This window comes from Festucalex cinctus, chromosome 19, assembly GCF_051991245.1.
Source record: "Festucalex cinctus isolate MCC-2025b chromosome 19, RoL_Fcin_1.0, whole genome shotgun sequence".
Lineage (NCBI taxonomy): Eukaryota > Metazoa > Chordata > Actinopteri > Syngnathiformes > Syngnathidae > Festucalex > Festucalex cinctus.
The window spans coordinates 7,988,362-8,005,585 of NC_135429.1; the positions used below are offsets into that span (position 1 = coordinate 7,988,362).

The following is a 17,224-nucleotide window of genomic DNA, read 5'->3' on the forward strand; positions in this document are numbered from 1 at the left end:
TTGAAGGCTCAAGTGCCAGTAAAAAAAGAAATAGTACGATTAATATGCGTTACTACGTGATTAATGCGACATTTTTCTTTGATTAATTAATCTATTAACGCTTTAACTTTGACAGCCCTAGTTCTGTCATTCATTTACTCTGATAATAAACCAGCAAATTACCTCATATGACCCCAAAACCACTCAGGACCTCACCCATGGGTGATTTTACCTTTCTCTGTTTGTCTTTTTTTTATGTCGTGTCATCACCCATGGATGTTAAAAAAAAAAAAAATCTATTTTGACAAAGTCGGGAGTATAAAGTACCGATATAAATTTTCAAATGTAGGGTGTAAAAGTAAAAAGTTGCCTGGGGAAAAAAAAGATTCTCCCCGCTTGTTTAAAGGTTTATAATTACCCAATGCCTGCTAGTCCATATATGGTGTTTCAACCTGTTATTAGCATTAAGCTAGAGTCGACTTTTGGCAAAATTCTCTGTTCTAGGAAAACGTTTTGTTAGAACGGCTCCCTCTGGAGATGTTTTTCAATCGAGACATAAAGACTAGACTTGTTTCTCCACATTTGGTTAACCCACATAATATGCAACTAGTATTTTTAACCTGCCTTGCATATGGATTTTGGCCTGTTTTGCTGCCACTTCTCTGTTTTTATTCAGTGGAGTGGCAAATATGTACCCTGGCTCAATAAAGACTGAAAATCGTAGTCTAGAGACTAGTGGAGAGAAAGAATATGTGACGTAGGGATGGTTGCTATAGGGACGAACACAACAGAAGGAAGTCGGGGGTCCGCCTCCTGACCCACACGGAGAAGTTGAATGACAGTCACGGAGCTGAGGCGAGACGGGCACTGGTCACAATGCGAGGAGACGGGGAGAGGGGCGACCCGCACCCGTGCAAACAAATTGCCTGGGCTTCGGCGGCTACTCACCGCTTAGTATTAGCATCAAAAAGACATTATGCTAATAGCATCAAAGGTTGGCTAGCCCTGCTTTTGTGTCCCAGTAGCAATCCAAGGTCACTGGGGCGGGGTTCATGCTAGACTAAATGCACGAAGCCTTTGCTGATGTATTGAATGTTGTCAGATATTTTCTTATAAGGCGGTTCTATTTTCATGCTGCACAGAAAACAGCAGATCACCTGATACTGCACCAAACTCTCAAGACCTGCAGGACACATTCAGTGGCGCAGTGCAGCCATTCATGCCTTTCCCAAAAGTGTACCATAAAGCAAAATGAGACAGTAGAGAGCTGTTAAGAAATGAAAGTAGCCAGCGCGTGGTGTGTGAACTTTTGTCCTTCCACGCTTTCAAGCCTGCGAAAGCGTCTCATCCACATTTTTTTTCCCCAATTCTTTGCGGTTTTGGTCTTGTAGCTATCCGTCAGCTCAGTGAGCAGGCGAGACGTTTTCAGGTCGGCGCATGTCTTATTTAGGGATTGGTATCGTCTCACGCCGTGAAATTGAAGAACAAATGAACAGAATTTAAGTTTGAAAATCGGGACAAACCCTGGTGAGGCGTAAAAATGTCCCCCCCCCCCCTACCCTCCTAAACAAAATGGCCCGGTTCACTCGCCAAGGGAGCTAATCTCAAGACTTCAGCTTTGTTTCTTCGTTTTGGAGCTTTGGTTTAATTTGTCTCCTTTGAGGGACAAAACGAGAAGCATCTTTGTTGGCTCTTCAGGCATGACAACACAAACACACAGTGTGAAAAAAGTGCCACAAAGTGTGTGTGTATGTATGTAGGACTGCAAACCAAAGTGGATAGAAGCAGCCGCTAATTCAATTTCAACCATCTCACATTTGGATCTTTATTGGATTGAAAAAATCTGCCCTTGACCGGATTCGCGTCATCTCCAAGAGGACTCGCAAACATAGTATTATAGCAAATGAGGAAGTGCTGATGGCATGCCTGACTAATGGTGCCTAATGGGAGCTGACATCATCATCATGAAGGTACGAGACTATCAGAAATATTGACTAAAATTGATAGAGATAATAATGTTGAATATTGATTGACATATGTAATTTGACTTGAATTATTTAATGTATTTTTGTATTTTGCAATTTTTTGTTTTATTAGTGAGTGTAATTTTTTTACATTGTTTTGGACTCCGATCGATTCAATGCTTGTTTTTTATTCTCTTGCTCCCACACTGTAGCTAGTAAAAAGTGAACCAAGATCAGTGTGAGCTTCCATGTCTTGACGTGACTGGAAACAATGTGGATCAGCACCCCGAGAACTGATGGTGTCCTGCTCTCCCCACATTCCAACAGTCAACGTAAGAAACAAGCATCACACGACTTGAAACTATTTCCGATTTACAATTTGTTGTTCTGCCTTATATAATGTATGTCATAGTGCAAGTAGCGCAAGTCCGTTGGAAGTGAAGGTATGATGAATAGCCTTCACTCTTGCTACTTTTTTTTTTTCCTGTTTTTATGTTTTGCAGAAGCCACACTAATATATTTGAGATGGCAAAAACAAACAGAATGTTACTTTACTTTTGAAATGAAAAGTGAGTCCAATTTGTACTTACAAAACCTTTAATACAAACAGAATACAAATAGAAGACCATGTTTCTGAGCACGTCTGAAGAAAAAGAAAAAACACCTGAATTCATAATTTCATTTACAAAACTGTTATGTACAAGTGGTGTGACTGTATGCTATATAAATTACAAAAAGATATAAATAAGAAATGGCTAGGCAAGAAGGAGTTATGTACAATATGGAGCTTGAAATGTACCCTGCTGCCAATAGTGTCCATGTGACAAGTATATGTATAAACACTTTAACACTTTATTATAAACACACCCAGCCAACACACTCCATTTAAATTAACTTTCAGGAGAAAAAAAAAACAGTTGTGACCGCAGGCGCAGAGGATTTCCTCCTTGATCTGACTGTTGCAAGGCTTAAAATGTAATTCTCACAGGTCGACAGGTCAGGACTGACAGTGCAGGAGTTACTAAGATGGGGCGTCGTCACCATGTATCGCCTTATATTTCGACATCTCTTCCGGAAACACCTTACTGAGTTCAGAGATGAGAAGACTCTTGAATTTCTGTAATAGATGAAAGGAGCCTGTAAATCAGGTGTGTCCAATTGTTACAGGCTCGATGTGTTACTTCTTACTGTCAGGGTGTCAATTTTTCCTTTAACTTGCTCGTTGCGGGCCAAGGCTCTCTCCAAACACTCCTTTGTGTACAGCTGTGGGTTGCGACCCTGGTCGATATATCTGAATAGTATCACACAGACAAAACACACAAGTCACAAAAGCCTTAATAATTTTCATACATCCATTTTGTATAGCATTTGACAGCATACAAATCACAAGCCAGACTTTTCTGGTGAGAGGCACGGTGGACTGGTTGCCAGCCAATCACAGGGTTCTATATGAATATAAAAATTCTATACACCCGACCCCAGATTCTCTAATTTGCATCCGCAAATAAACACGTAAATGCAGACAAGAGTATGAAGTCAACATCCAAACTTACTCAAATACTTCCAGTGGTACGTTGATCTCATGCAGCTGTTGACGGCACTTCTCGATGTCCTGCAGTCCCGTTATCATTAAATTTCTGTAAAAACAAAATGAAGCCATAAAAACTCAAATGTTTACAACGCGTCAATTCAAACATGACTCACAGTTTTTGGTTGAGTCCCGCTTGGCTGCTCGATTGGAAGTCGCTGACGATAATTCCAAGTTGCCGAATATTTTCGACAAACTTTTCGAGATGCTCCTCGAGGTTTTCATTTTTCTCCGCCATTTAAATGTTATTCTAAAAAAGAAAATGGCATAAAGTAACGCCGTGTGTCAAAACAATCGTCGGTCTCTCGTTAGCCACCAAGGCTAGCGTAGCTAAAGCGCAGTCGTGCTTTACGGCAGCAAACCAGCCAACCACTGCTGGGTTCTGGTAGTTGCCATGGTGACAACCAATCAAGGGCTGTCGTTTTCTGGATCAAAACGTCGTGCTGCTGCAGCCTGCAATGGTCTTTGTCAAAATTGTAGCCATTATAGTATTAAACAAAACGCTGCAATGCTCCCTCACAATATTATTTTAATGTAATCATAAAAAGGTTAATAAATATTTTACTATTTTTAACCCTCTAAACCAAAGCCCCGAACTGAGAAGCGTCATCACGTAACCCACGTATAAGCGTTATCTAATAACAAATAATGAAATAAAATAAAATAATTTATTCTCTGTGAAAAACACTCGTTATCTCTGTAAATAAATCGCAGTTTAAATTAAATATGGAGGAAAATAAGCGCAAATGAATCGGAAATGACACCACCACCTTCGCAATAAAAGCATGTCTTCGGGGTCTCTTCGGGGTGTCACGATGATGTTACGCCATCCTGATTTAATGATGAATGACATGCACTGTGCTTATTGAGATGTTTAAACAGCATTGTTTGTCGAGTGGGTGTTGTGATTGTCTCATTATCGAACGCCATCTGTCAGAAATCTAATACCACATTTTCACACGTAATGCATATATTTTAATGTTTCCTGTTTACGTGGAATGGTTCCAAACGGAGTCGGCCTAATATCATTTTTGAGTCTGCACGCTCAAAACAAAAATTGTTGCCGTGTGTAACGAGCTTTACTTTGAAATGCGTGTTCGCAGTGTGAACGCATGTGGGCTGAGCGTTAAAGTTGGTCTGCTTGCTCGCCATCCCCTGCATTACTAGAGCTGCAGCAGCTGCACGCACATGCAGACACACGTACACGCACAAAGGCACGCACTATTATAAGCGCTTTTCTGTCGGTCTGCTCCGTGGCAGCTCTCGTGGATCTTCTCCTTCTGGATTGTATTTTTTAAATTTTTTTTATTTTTTGGCCCATGCGAGGTGGCTACTTGCAGAAGACCCTCTGGATTTAACGCATTGGGTAAGCGAGTTTATGGTTTGATTACTCGGGTTCATCGCGCGTTACATTCGTGACCTCATCATTTTTTATTTATTTTTTAATAACATTGTCTTATGTCATAGGCGTTTGTGAGCATTTTGCTGGTTATTTAATGCAATACATTATCGATGTAGTGACGTGCAGCGTGTATCTTTTTCAACGCATTTGTCCGTACTGCGGCTGCAATAATGTTAACGGGGCGGGGGAGGGATGGGGTTGAATTCCGGACAAAACGTTATACCTACATTGATATTTTGAAGGAATGGAAGATGCTATTTATTTTTTTCCCCATTTCTATTTGTAGTCACGCCGTGCTGTGATGATGCACTGAGAGGAAAAGCGAGGGATCGTGGGCTGTGATCACCCCTGAAGGCTGCAGTGAAGGCAGAGTGGTGCAAGCAAGGTGAACTCAATAGTCCACATCCGTTCCAGGGGGAAAGGGTGCAATCTCGACCCTCTGCAGGGGGGGGATCTGCGGAGAAATCCAACTCAGATCCGTACACTAAATTATGGCCACTCTACTGCGGAAAATCGGTCTGATCCGCCTGCACGACCGAGACACGGAGGACCCCAAACACCACCAGGGCTCATTAAAGGGCACCAAAGGCAACCAGAAAAACAACAAAAACTGTCAGACTGCCAACGACACCAACATCCTCAGCACCCCGGAGATTAAGGCGAGGAAGCTGGACCAGCACGCCAAGGACAAGGAGAAGCCAGGCAAGGATGCCAAGGAGAAACAGCAGCAGCAGCAGCACACCGGAGGAGGCGGGCATAAAAGCACCGTAGCCTCCTCCGTGCCGCCCCTCGCCCCTCACCGGCATCACTGCACCCAAGTGCGGACGCGCAGGCTGATGAAGGAGCTGCAGGAGATCCGGAGGTTAGGGGACAACTTCATCACGGTGGAGCTGGTGGAGGACAACCTGTTCGACTGGAACATCAAACTGCACCAGGTGGACAAGGACTCGGCGCTGTGGCAGGACATGAAGGAGACCAGCACCGAGTTCATCTTGCTCAACGTCACCTTCCCTGACAACTTCCCCTTCTCGCCGCCCTTCATGCGGGTGCTGACGCCCCGCTTGGAGAACGGCTACGTGTTGGACGGCGGCGCCATTTGCATGGAGCTGCTGACCCCCCGCGGATGGTCCAGCGCCTACACGGTGGAGGCGGTCATGAGGCAGTTTGCGGCCAGCCTCGTAAAAGGACAGGTGAGATGATCGTCGCCGTCACGGCTGCTAATTGTCTCTCTTGATGCATAGGTGGAGTCGCACCTGTTTGTAATTTAAAGCATATTTTTCCACATCAGTGGTTAGCATGTCTGCCTCACACTAAACTTTTAGAGTGAGTAATCTTGCATATAGACTGGACTTGGAATAATGTAGAATATAACAGAATACAATACAATTCAATACATGGACTGGATTTTCATTTTTTAAACATTAGAATCGTGTATATTAATACAGGGCAGCACATTGGACGAATGGCTAGCGAGTCTGCTTCACAGTTGCCCTGTTTTGGGGTTTGAATACCTGTGTTACCTTGATATACAAGTTCATTGATTTACAAGCGTTCCAAGATACGAGCCAACCCTTGGCCAAATAATTTTGTTGTTGTTTGTTGTGAAACTTGAAACAACAAAATAAGTCCACTAGGGGTGTTAAAAAAAATCGATTCGGCAATATATCGCGATACTACATCGCGCGATTCTCGGATCGATTCAATAATCAGCAGAATCGATTTTTTTTTTTTTTTTTTTTTTTTTTTTTTTTTTTTTTTAGGATTCACACCTTGGGCATGGAAGAATGTTATATGAACGGAACATTAAGCCTTAATATTTTATTTTAATGCTGTTCAAACATGAAACAGATTACAACCTCTATAAGACTGAAATTTCAGCTAAATAAATAATACATTTTCATATAAATCTTACACTCTACAAGCTTACTGATTAGTATTTTCTAAATTTGAATGAAAAAAATCGCAAGAATCGACTTATAAATTCGTATCGGGATTAATCGGTATCGAATCGAATCGTGACCTGTGAATCGTGATACGAATCGAATCGTCAGGTACTAGGCAATTCACACCCCTAAAGTCCACCATCAATTCACATTGGTTTCCTTGCAGTGGAAGGGCGTTATCAGTAGGTGGCGGCAATGCACCATTTAAGCTGGTTTGTCAACCGCTATTTTTCCCCACAGAGGAAGACCCTGATAAGAAAATTTATTAGGTGCACAATCAGTGGAGGGCAATTTTTAATACTTGGTGGTATATATAGTACAGCACTGTGAGGTTTAACTTTTCTTCTTAAAAAAAAAATGTTTGTAAACTAAACTGGGTGTTTTTTGGGGGTGCTGCAATGGATCAATTGCATTGATGATTTGAGATTCAGTTTTGGTCATAGGTAAAAATTCATCTTGTATATTTAGGCACCACCATCGACAAATTGCTTTGTTGTTGTTTTTTAGTTTTATGTCTAAAAACAATAACCAAAAATATTGTTAATTTTCTGACCCAAAGATTTAGGCATGCTTTTCAATATCTTAATTATCTGACAAAAGGAATGAAATTGGGGGGAAAATGATGAAATAAGTACCATTTGCACATCTGCCTCACAGTCATCAGCTTCTGGGTTTGAATCTTGATCCGGACTTCCTGTAAAGCGTTAACATGCTTTCCCCATATTTGGTGTGAGTACAGAATCAGATGGCAGGTATTGTATCGGGCAGAATTTTAAAGAAAAATGATCTAGTGGGAAAAATAGTTCTTTCTTTAAAATGATCTGTCATTGTGGTATCGGTGCTTGGTATCAGTGTGAGTGACTACTCAACAGTTGTGTACTGGCACTGGTATCAGTCTGGAAAATAGTGGTATCAAACCTCCCTAGTTTTCTCTTCACCCAAATGAGGACAAGCACTACAGAAAATGGATGGATGTTTTCTTTTTTTTTTTTTACGGCACCCATTTAACGACCCAATCCTCCCCCTCTCCTCAATACTCTCTGCAGTCCCTGTTTGATTGCCTTTCGTCCGTCAGCATCCTCTGGCAACAAAGACCCGCGTAGCCACCAAGTGGAAGTCACACAGAAATACGCCCCCCTCACCCACCAACACATTTCCAAAGAACTATTAGACCACGGGGGGATAGAAATGCAAGCAACGGGGATGCCACGATTGCAGACCTGTGTGATTCGGATCAACCCGATTATGTAATCCTGTCAAATCCCGTCCCCCTCGGTGTTTTGCAGCATCTCTGCGCTTCCGACGGAAATGGCTGCATCCTCAAATGCACTCGGCGTCAGATCCTGGAGAGATTTAGTTAAAAATAAGTCTGAATCTGCTTGCGCGTCCTCACTGAGACTCAGCAGGATGATGAATATTCAGAATATTCCCAACCAAAAAAAGCAGCAGATTGTCCGCCATGCAACCCCGCCATGTCGCGTTTCTTTTGTTGGAGCATCTCCTATGCAAGATGAGACACGTCGTTTGCGTGTGCGCGCGCAGGCATCCCGCTTGGCAGATTGACGACCGCACCACTCACAAAATGTGCTGCAGTGTCTCCTTGTAGCTAATGGAAACAGTATTGATTAACGCGGATGTACAGTAACGTGCGTATGTGTGTCTTGCAGAGTGTTTGCATGCGCTGCATTTTCCCAAGCAGATCATCTCTCACACGCTCGGGGGGACATGCTAATCCGAAAGACACAACATGCGTTGATGCATCCTCGGTGGACGGCATTTTGTGACTACCGTTTTGATGTTTGTCATGAAAAAAGCTCTATTATTAAAGGGTGGGTGTGGTGAGATGAAAGTCAACAATGAGGCACACACATTGAGCGTGTACACGGTATGTAGGTCATCAGTTTGTGTCTTTCTCTTCCATTTCTATTCCAGTGCCATTGTTAGAAGACAAACAGTGTGCATGCTTTATTATAAATCAAATAGCAGAGGTAAATGTAGGCGACACATTATCATCATGATCAACAGACTTGCATGAATTTGAACATGTGGCACCTTGAAATTAAAATTTTAAGTCAACATGACAAACATCTACAATTATAAATATGATAATGATAATAATATAAATATCTGCACATTTACTAAAAATTGATCTATTGCATTGATTTATTGCATTCTGCTATACATTTTAATAAAGAAAATTTGAGTTGATCAGTATCAGTAGTCACCAATGCCAGTACCAAATAGAACCACGAGTACATAAAATTCCCGCAAAAAACAGTGGCATGAATGAAACTACTACTGTGACCACTCATAAGTTTAATACTCGTACTGGTATCTGGGAAAAAAAAGTGGTATTGAACATCCCTAATAAAGTCAATAAAATGTAAAGAAATAGCTAAATGGATGAGACACTGTAAATACAGATAGATTTTTGCTATGATTAATCTGCACTGTCCAAAAAAAAAGGTGCCAGTGAGCTCTAGTTTGCCCCAAGGACAACATGAGTAGCCCACATATCTGTTCTAAAAATGTGACACTGTGACTTAATAAGAATAATAAATACAGCAGAATGTTAACATGTATTTGTTTAAACTTAACATGGTGTATGTTTCTTCTGTGCCAACTATTCTATATGTTCAATGGGGTAAAAAAATATATTAACCCAAATTAATAAAAAAATACAATTAATATATAATAAAGGTCAATTTAGGGATATAATTTTAATGCAGTGAAATAGGGCTGCACAATATTGGAAAATCATGCAATATGCATAATAGTTGCTAAATATAGCGATAGCGATATCATTGTGATATTTAACGTACCTAAGGAAATGTCATTTTTATGATCTAATGGAAGAATTATTTTTTTCATGAAAATAAGCAAACTCAACATCCATCCATCCATTTTCTTGACCGCTTATTCCTCAAACTCAACATATTCTTAATTAATTAATTGTAATGACATATCAATGATGTTCAACTATTGGATGGCAGTGTACATTTTAGTTAGTGGCTGACAGGTCAAATTCAATCAAATATCAATATTTTTTTGCTATATTGTGCAGTCCTACAGTGAAACAATATTTTTTCTCATAAATTTTGTAGTCAGAATCTAATATTAACCAATGCAAGGTACCACTGAATTTGGATTAGCCTGAAAATGTATATTTTTGGAATGTCAATGCAAATACCACATCGGAAGTCTATTTTTTTCAACCCCTGACACATCCCCACATCCCAGCCAAGCATGATGACATCATCAGTAACGTTTTAGCTTGATGATCCACGCTGTTAATGCTTACTGTGGCGTGTAAGTGCGTTCAAGTGCTATGTGAAATTTCAATCTGGTTATGACAGTTAACCACACATTTTGAGTGCTAACATTAAAAAGCATGATTTTTATCCTCTAATGACCCGACTATCAGTCCCAGAGGGGCTCCATGATCTGATGAGTGCACTATTGATCTCTTGTTTGTTCATCCTGACCTCTTCAAGCACATGCCTACGTTACGCAACAAGCCGCCCCCAGTCCCTTAGCGCCGATTCCCAACATGCAACGGGGCCTCGCCAGGCCGGTCCTGTTCCGTCCATTGACCGATTCCCATTCATACAATTAGCCAGCAGCCACTCTGCGTGAGTGTGTTCTTCTCCACAAGCGAGCACTTTGCCCAAATATATAAACACTGACATGGGACTGCGTAAGCCCCCCGGACGCTCACTCATTAAACATGCTCTCCCTATTTCCCCACTCCAAACGAAATATTTTAAATTTTCATCTAACAACTGTCAAGAGCTAGTTTTTTTCATCATTTCTGCCTGAGAGCACAATGTGGCCAATGAATGCTCAATTTACGCATTTCAGGCTCAGCTCACAGACAATTTATGTAACGTTGACATATTCAGCAGCCCTATCATTTGCTCACAAATAAGGGAACACCAGTGGCAGACCAGAAGCCTGATCATTAAAAACAAAACAAAAAATGTTTAATGAAAGTGAGGTTAAGTTCCTTGCCAGCGCATCGCCATGACAGCAACGTCTTAGACAATAGCCGTCAATAATGAGGCACATCAGCTAGGCAACAGGCGCCATTTTGAGGTGGCGAGAGCAAAAGCGTATGTGGCCGGGAAAATATGCATGGCTAATCAGATGGCATGTGATCTCTGCAACCGGAACGAGTCTGCGAGCACGTCTGCAACATCGTGACATAATGGATGTGCCATTGTCCTCTAACAAAGTGAGAGAGTGTAGGGAAAAAAAAAAACTCAATATGAGTTTACAATAGACATTGGTTGATTGATTTCACAACACCTTACAAAATAGGAGGACAAAATGTGCAAGGAAAAGTGGATCATCACTTTTTTGCTAAATGATGCCCATGTTTTCTACAAAGATCGAAAATGTAACAAAGGTATCATTGTATGCCTTGCTGTGAAAGCTGTCACTGTATGTGCATCTCAGTCAAACAATCTGTAATCTGTAATGTTTTCACTTGCTTAAATCACCATTTATAGACATACCTTAATTAGAATTTTAGGTCTGTCACCCAGCCATATTCATATTATACCCACGCTTCATCTTTATTTGTAATGTTACCCTTTGTGACAGTTTTATGCAGCCTCTTTTCTGTGTCCCGGTGCATTAAGCAAGGTCCATATAGGCATGGTCGGATGGGTTTGGAGTGGAAGAACTCGAAAGTCCTGAGCTCAGCACCGTCAAATTGCTTTGGAGTGCATCAAACTCGTTGCCCTTCTCATTAATCATCAGCTAAGAAATAAGCATTCAGTTTGACAAAGGTTGCTGACCCCTGTTATTGATTAATGGGGAATGATTCAAAAATTGCAAATAACAAGCTAAATAATGTTCTGATTTAACATTTGCTGTGACTAACATGCAATTTAGTCTTGCTCATTCTTGCAAAGTATCATCATTTCCTGTCCATCCTCAAAACTTCAATGAAAGTTCATCGCACAAAGTCCTTATGACGCACACATAGCAGCGTTTCTGTGCTCTTTGACCCTAACGAGGTTGAATCATTCCTCAATTCCTGTGTACTCCGGTTGGCATTAGATCTCAGCAACACAGCCCATAAACCACATTTCTTTATGAACTGCACGTGTTATAATAACCATAAAGTTACGCCATAATGGTTCATTCGATCCGTGTATTTCTAATGTAAATCACAACACTAGAGGAAGATTACAGCGCAGACGGCACTCGTAGTATAACAACACGAGCAATATTATCTGAGTATTTATCTGAACTGCAGTGCAGCATGCAGAAAGGCTGGCCATAGAAACATTGTTTCATTAGTCTGAGCAGAAAGCCGCCAGCCAATAAAGCGGCTAAGGGAAGTGGTGCAGTGTTATAAAACAAAGTGAGAGGTAGCAAACCCACGACAGAGCTGTAGATTATACTAGTCCACATGGAATCAAGTGGCCATCTTCAACTTTGAATTAGCGTTTCTATTTGTCACGGTCAAACAAAAATGATTAGTTTGATTACATTGCATTGAACAAGTGGAATGGGGGGGGTTATGAAAAGTGAATGAAAAATCGGAATATTTTACTCTGTGCACTTTTTTTTTTTTAATAACTAAACAGGTTTCATTCAGAAAATGGAAAATAGATCACAACATTATAAAAAAAAAATGGAACCTGCTCTGTGTGATCGTACCGTCTCTCCCAAATGGAAGAACATACTTTTATTTTATTTTTATTTTTATTTTTTTAAACCAGGGGGGAAAAATGATTCTCCTGTTTTCTATTGTTTAGTAATTCCGTCCTCTGCCATCCATCCATCCATCCATTTTCTTGACCGCTTATTCCTCACAAGGGTCGCGGGGGGTGCTGGCGCCTATCTCAGCTGGCTCTGGGCAGTAGGCGGGGGACACCCTGGACCGGTTGCCAGCCAATCGCAGGGCACACAGAGACGAACAACCATCCACACTCACAAGCACACCGAGGGACAATTCGGAGCGCCCAATTAACCTGCCATGCATGTCTTTGGAATGTGGGAGGAGACCGGAGTACCCGGAGAAGACCCACGCAGGCACGGGGAGAACATGCAAACTTCACCCAGTAAGGCCGGAGCCTGGTCTCGAACCCGAGTCCTCAAAACTGGGAGGCGGACGTGCTAACCACTCGTTCACCGTGCTGCCCGTCCTCTGCCATAAAACTGTTATATGGGGATTGTTCACTTACTATACTTATTCCTTAGCTTAATGCTACCACACAATGCAAAATGCCGTAAACAGGCTAACCAATAGCATCAAATGTCACAGTGTTATGCAATTTGAACGAATAGATATTTGAACAGTAGCAATACAAGTTAACAGACTAAATAACTGAATGTAATCACTATATCTCCATTATCCTCTGCGGAAAATAACTCAAAACTGCTTACTTGGTGAAGTTGTGAGGCTCTTCTTTGTTTGTCTGTATGTCTGTATTATATTGCCCCCTGCTGGCCAAGGTGTGCAGACCAGAAGGAGCACAACGTGTGGCTGGAATAATTGTAGTTCCAGATATGACTTACTCTGCCTTCCAATGACCTTTGTCTTATTACATGTTTTTCTTTTATCAGCTGATCTCAAAATAATAACAATAATCATTCATATCTTCACTTGCAGGGGCGTATATGTCGGAAAGCCGGCAAGTCCAAGAAGGCCTTCAGCCGTAAAGAAGCCGAGGCCACCTTCAAGTCGTTGGTGAAGACCCACGAGAAGTACGGCTGGGTGTCTCCGCCCGTGTCGGACGGCTGAGCGCCGACCCCTGACCTCCACGCGCAAAATGACACCACGCTAACTCAACAATCCGTCACACTCACCTTTTGCTGTAGCTTTCTTTGCGTGTGCGTGTGTATGTGTGGGATTTCATTTGAATATGCAGACAAGTGATCATCATCATTACTTCTCCACGAAGTGACTTGCCCTCACTCTCGCCCAGGGAAATTCTTTCCCCGTTTTGGGAAAGGCCTGAGAGGGAGGCGTGTGCGCATTTGGGAATGCATTTTGTGCTTTTCCTCACATTTTTTTTTTCGTCTCGTGCACGTTGGGCACAGTGTGGACTTTTGCAGCTGAATGAAGCATCCTCCCGTCACTCCCTCACTCCACTCGCCACCTTCCCTTCCTTCCGGCATTACTCTTGGTCGTCTGCGTGCGGCTGTGGGCTCATTTGCATATAAATGAAGCCGTTAATGTTTAATAGATGGGCAGCGTGCCGACTTTTACGCTCCTTCACTCCTTCGTTTCGTCCCGGTTTCCTGCCGGTTGTGCGGTTGCCCACACTTAGATGCAACATGAAGATTGTAATGTACATGGAGCTGTGCTCTCTGTCTTTCTCACCTATCTACAAGCTCGCTCGCCCACTGTCTCTTTTGTCTCGTGGATAAATTTAGCGCTCACTGTTGCGTAGATGGATATTGATTTCTAATGGAAGAAAAAAAAAGGTCACATGTTGCATTATGCAGAGATGTACGATACATAGAATGATAGTCAATCACCTCACTAGACTGCCATCCTCATGATTTAGATGAAGGCCTGGCCTCATTTTGTGTATGTTGTGTGAAAGGGGAACGACCCTTTAAAACAGAAAACGGAACTGTGAATAACACTAAGGCCTAAAGAGTTACTGTTTTTAAGGGTATATGTGTGTGTTTGTGTGATTGGTGTAAAGACAACCAAAGTCCAGCAGGAAATCTGCTGTGCTACAAACACACTCGTGCGCACATCTACCTGCACGGCTTGAAATACAGACGGAGATTCGCCATTTCAATGAATGTACGCTCCACAGCACCACATGATTGCCCAGAAAGAGACATCTGGGGATATTAGGGAGAGGGCAAGGCGAGTATGGGCGCACAGCGGGGGGGCGCTTCTTGGAAATGTCAGCGAGTTGTAAGATGGTCGAAACCTGCGTTGACAACTTAATGGATGCAAAGGAATAAAAACACAGACTGTTAGGAGGCAATGTTGGAACACCTGGAGGGGAAAATGGAAGAAAATGTAGAGTCGGATTCTACTTTCCTGAACAGGTTTTCTGTACGATGGAAATTTCTGGACTCTGAAGTACAGTACTGGGAAAGGACAGGCTATCCGTATTAGGAGGTGGTTTCACTGAGGTACAAAGGTACACTTGCCCGATTACCATTTTGATTAGCATTTTGTTTCTCAGTAAAACACATTGAAAAGCAAAACAGAACGATTTTACTACTAGTGCGCCGAAACATGTTGTGGAGTCAGGCTGAAATCCGTAATTACTATCTCTGGCAATGAATAAGTTACATTTCAGACAAGTATCATGTTCATGGAGGGATAATGAGAAAAGACAGAGAAGCCATGCTGTCTGCTAAGCTAACACTAACACGGCGCATTTTGAGTTAACAGCGGGATCAAAGTGCCAAGGTGATGGAGTCCACTTTTTATAGATGTATAGAGCAATGGAAATAGATTAAATGTCTACTGCCATCTATAGAGGAGTTAAAAAGAATATTGCATGTGCATCATGAAGCTTAATTTCTCCGTCACCAGCTAAAACTACATTGAAGCGGAGAACGTCTGCTATGAACTGAGAGAAAATCATAGAAACAGGCTTCCACAAAACTGTTCCTACAAAGTGTAGAATCAGCCAAAATGTGTGTCCCGATACTTTAGTCCACAATGTGTGTTATCATGCAACTCGGGCGTCTGCGGCGTGCCCGTCATGTCAACTCGGCTTCCACGTGCATTACTTCTGCCTTGTGCCAGTTAAATGTCAGAGACAAAGCTGCTAATTAGGCTGACATTTACGCCAAGCGTCATTAGCGAGAGAGAGAGAGAGAGACGGGCGGTTGAGCGCGAAAGGATGGAGGACGTCAAACCTCCCGCTCGGCTCCATCCTCTGCCTGCTGGCATTTCGGTCCACGTTGCGTAGCCCCGCTGTGTTTGTTTTAGGCAGACGGAGAGGCGAGGCTGGAGGATGTGGATGTGGATGTGTGAGCGGGAGGGAAAGTGTGTTTTAAGCATCAAGTGTGGTCCATGTAACACGTTTCATTTCAGGATTGATTGTATTGATTGATTGCCAGTGCAGAAATACTGTAAATTGAATTCATATTCTACCACAAAATATCTCGTTAGCTGAGTGTTTGCTGGTTTCAAGCCAATCATTTTGTGATCTGTAGATTTAGACTGGTAGTTAGCAGACACAAACTGAGCTGGTTATGTTGTATTATATTTGCATGTCAACTGTGATTGGTAGCGACCTACTGTATATTTTTTCTTTTTTTTCCAAGAAAAGTAAAAAAAAAACTGGAGATAAAAAAAAAAAAACATACAAAATGCTTCTTGTTGTTTTATTGCTTTGGAAGGTGCAAAGAGGAGTTTCTGTACTGTATGTGCATTTCTTTTTATGCGTCCTCAAATGTCTTCTATGAATGTTTGTGTTTTAATTTATTTGTGGTTTGCCAAAAATGAAGATTTGAAGCATGATGCAGGTATTGTCACAAGAAAATGAAGGGAAGGAGAAAGAAAGATCTGACCAAGAATGGTATTTGTGTGTTTGGAGGACTGAAGGACAAAGCCTCAACACCTTAAAGGGACTTTCTCCTTGGAAGAAAATTCCGCCACGGCCCAAATGGAATTCACGACAGCTCCCATGAAGTCACACCTTCCCCATCCGTCCTGCTCAAATGTGGATAAAAGGTCCCCGCACTTAAGTCACATATGTCGGCTCAGTCTGGGTCTCCCAGTGCTTCACATCTCATGTACAACATGGGCCTGTGCACATCTGACCTGAGATCAGCTCGGCTGGACAATTGCATTCTCCTGACTTGATTGTTTGGTCGGACGAATGTGGGGGGAAAAGGCTCGTTTGCAAGACCAAACAAGAATGTGCAATAAAATACACAGCATATTCAAAGTGATTGCATTGAGTTGTGTGTTTTGTTTGTAATCCGCATACAACTTGACCGACGCACATTGCGAAATCCAATATATACATAAAATAAAAATATATATTTTGCTGTATTTCCCCGAGTGGCTGGCACACTCAACACCCGTACGATGCGTAAACAGACACGAAAGTAGCATTTGAGCAAATTACAAGTTGAGGATTCAGCACTTTTGGCCTGCCGTTTTTAGCATAGCAGTGTGACACTGTCTAACAAATAGGAGGTAATACAAAATAAAAGCAATGGAAAACGTCTGTATATTGTATGTATATTCCTTCTGTTGACCAATCAGACTGCTTCACCTCCAGGTAATGTCATGCAATTTTAGTTTAATTATTTGTTGTTTCGATTTTAATATTGGAGTGTATATAGAGGTATTTCTATAATTTTTATTTTTTTAAGTGAAACTTTATGTCTCTGGTAC

General features: G+C 41.8%; 2 protein-coding genes across 2 annotated transcripts; one reads left to right on the forward strand and one right to left on the reverse strand.

Moving 5' to 3' along the window:
- Positions 1 to 2,522: 2,522 nt before the first annotated feature.
- Positions 2,523 to 4,028, reverse strand: med10 (mediator complex subunit 10). The gene is made up of 4 exons (XM_077507009.1): positions 3,648 to 4,028; positions 3,497 to 3,580; positions 3,132 to 3,234; positions 2,523 to 3,060 (listed from the first exon to the last, which is right to left on the reverse strand). The coding sequence occupies exons 1-4, from the start codon at positions 3,767 to 3,769 to the stop codon at positions 2,965 to 2,967; spliced, it is 405 nt and encodes a 134-aa protein (XP_077363135.1). The 5' UTR covers positions 3,770 to 4,028; the 3' UTR covers positions 2,523 to 2,964.
- Positions 4,029 to 4,667: 639 nt separating this feature from the next.
- ube2ql1 (ubiquitin conjugating enzyme E2 QL1) lies at positions 4,668 to 16,773 on the forward strand. Its single transcript, XM_077507008.1, has 3 exons — positions 4,668 to 4,897; positions 5,220 to 6,123; positions 13,505 to 16,773. The coding sequence occupies exons 2-3, from the start codon at positions 5,425 to 5,427 to the stop codon at positions 13,634 to 13,636; spliced, it is 831 nt and encodes a 276-aa protein (XP_077363134.1). The 5' UTR covers positions 4,668 to 4,897; positions 5,220 to 5,424; the 3' UTR covers positions 13,637 to 16,773.
- Positions 16,774 to 17,224: the final 451 nt, after the last annotated feature.

Excerpts from the sequence above, each read along its gene's own strand:
- med10 (XM_077507009.1), bottom strand. The coding sequence starts at position 3,769 with ATGGCGGAGAAAAATGAAAACCTCGAGGAGCATCTCGAAAAGTTTGTC. Across the intron at positions 3,581-3,647 it reads GCGGGACTCAACCAAAAACT|AAATTTAATGATAACGGGAC; the intron begins GTGAGTCATGTT and ends TTGTTTTTACAG. Across the intron at positions 3,061-3,131 it reads GAAAAATTGACACCCTGACA|AAATTCAAGAGTCTTCTCAT; the intron begins GTAAGAAGTAAC and ends CATCTATTACAG.
- ube2ql1 (XM_077507008.1), top strand. The coding sequence starts at position 5,425 with ATGGCCACTCTACTGCGGAAAATCGGTCTGATCCGCCTGCACGACCGA. Across the intron at positions 6,124-13,504 it reads CCAGCCTCGTAAAAGGACAG|GGGCGTATATGTCGGAAAGC; the intron begins GTGAGATGATCG and ends CTTCACTTGCAG.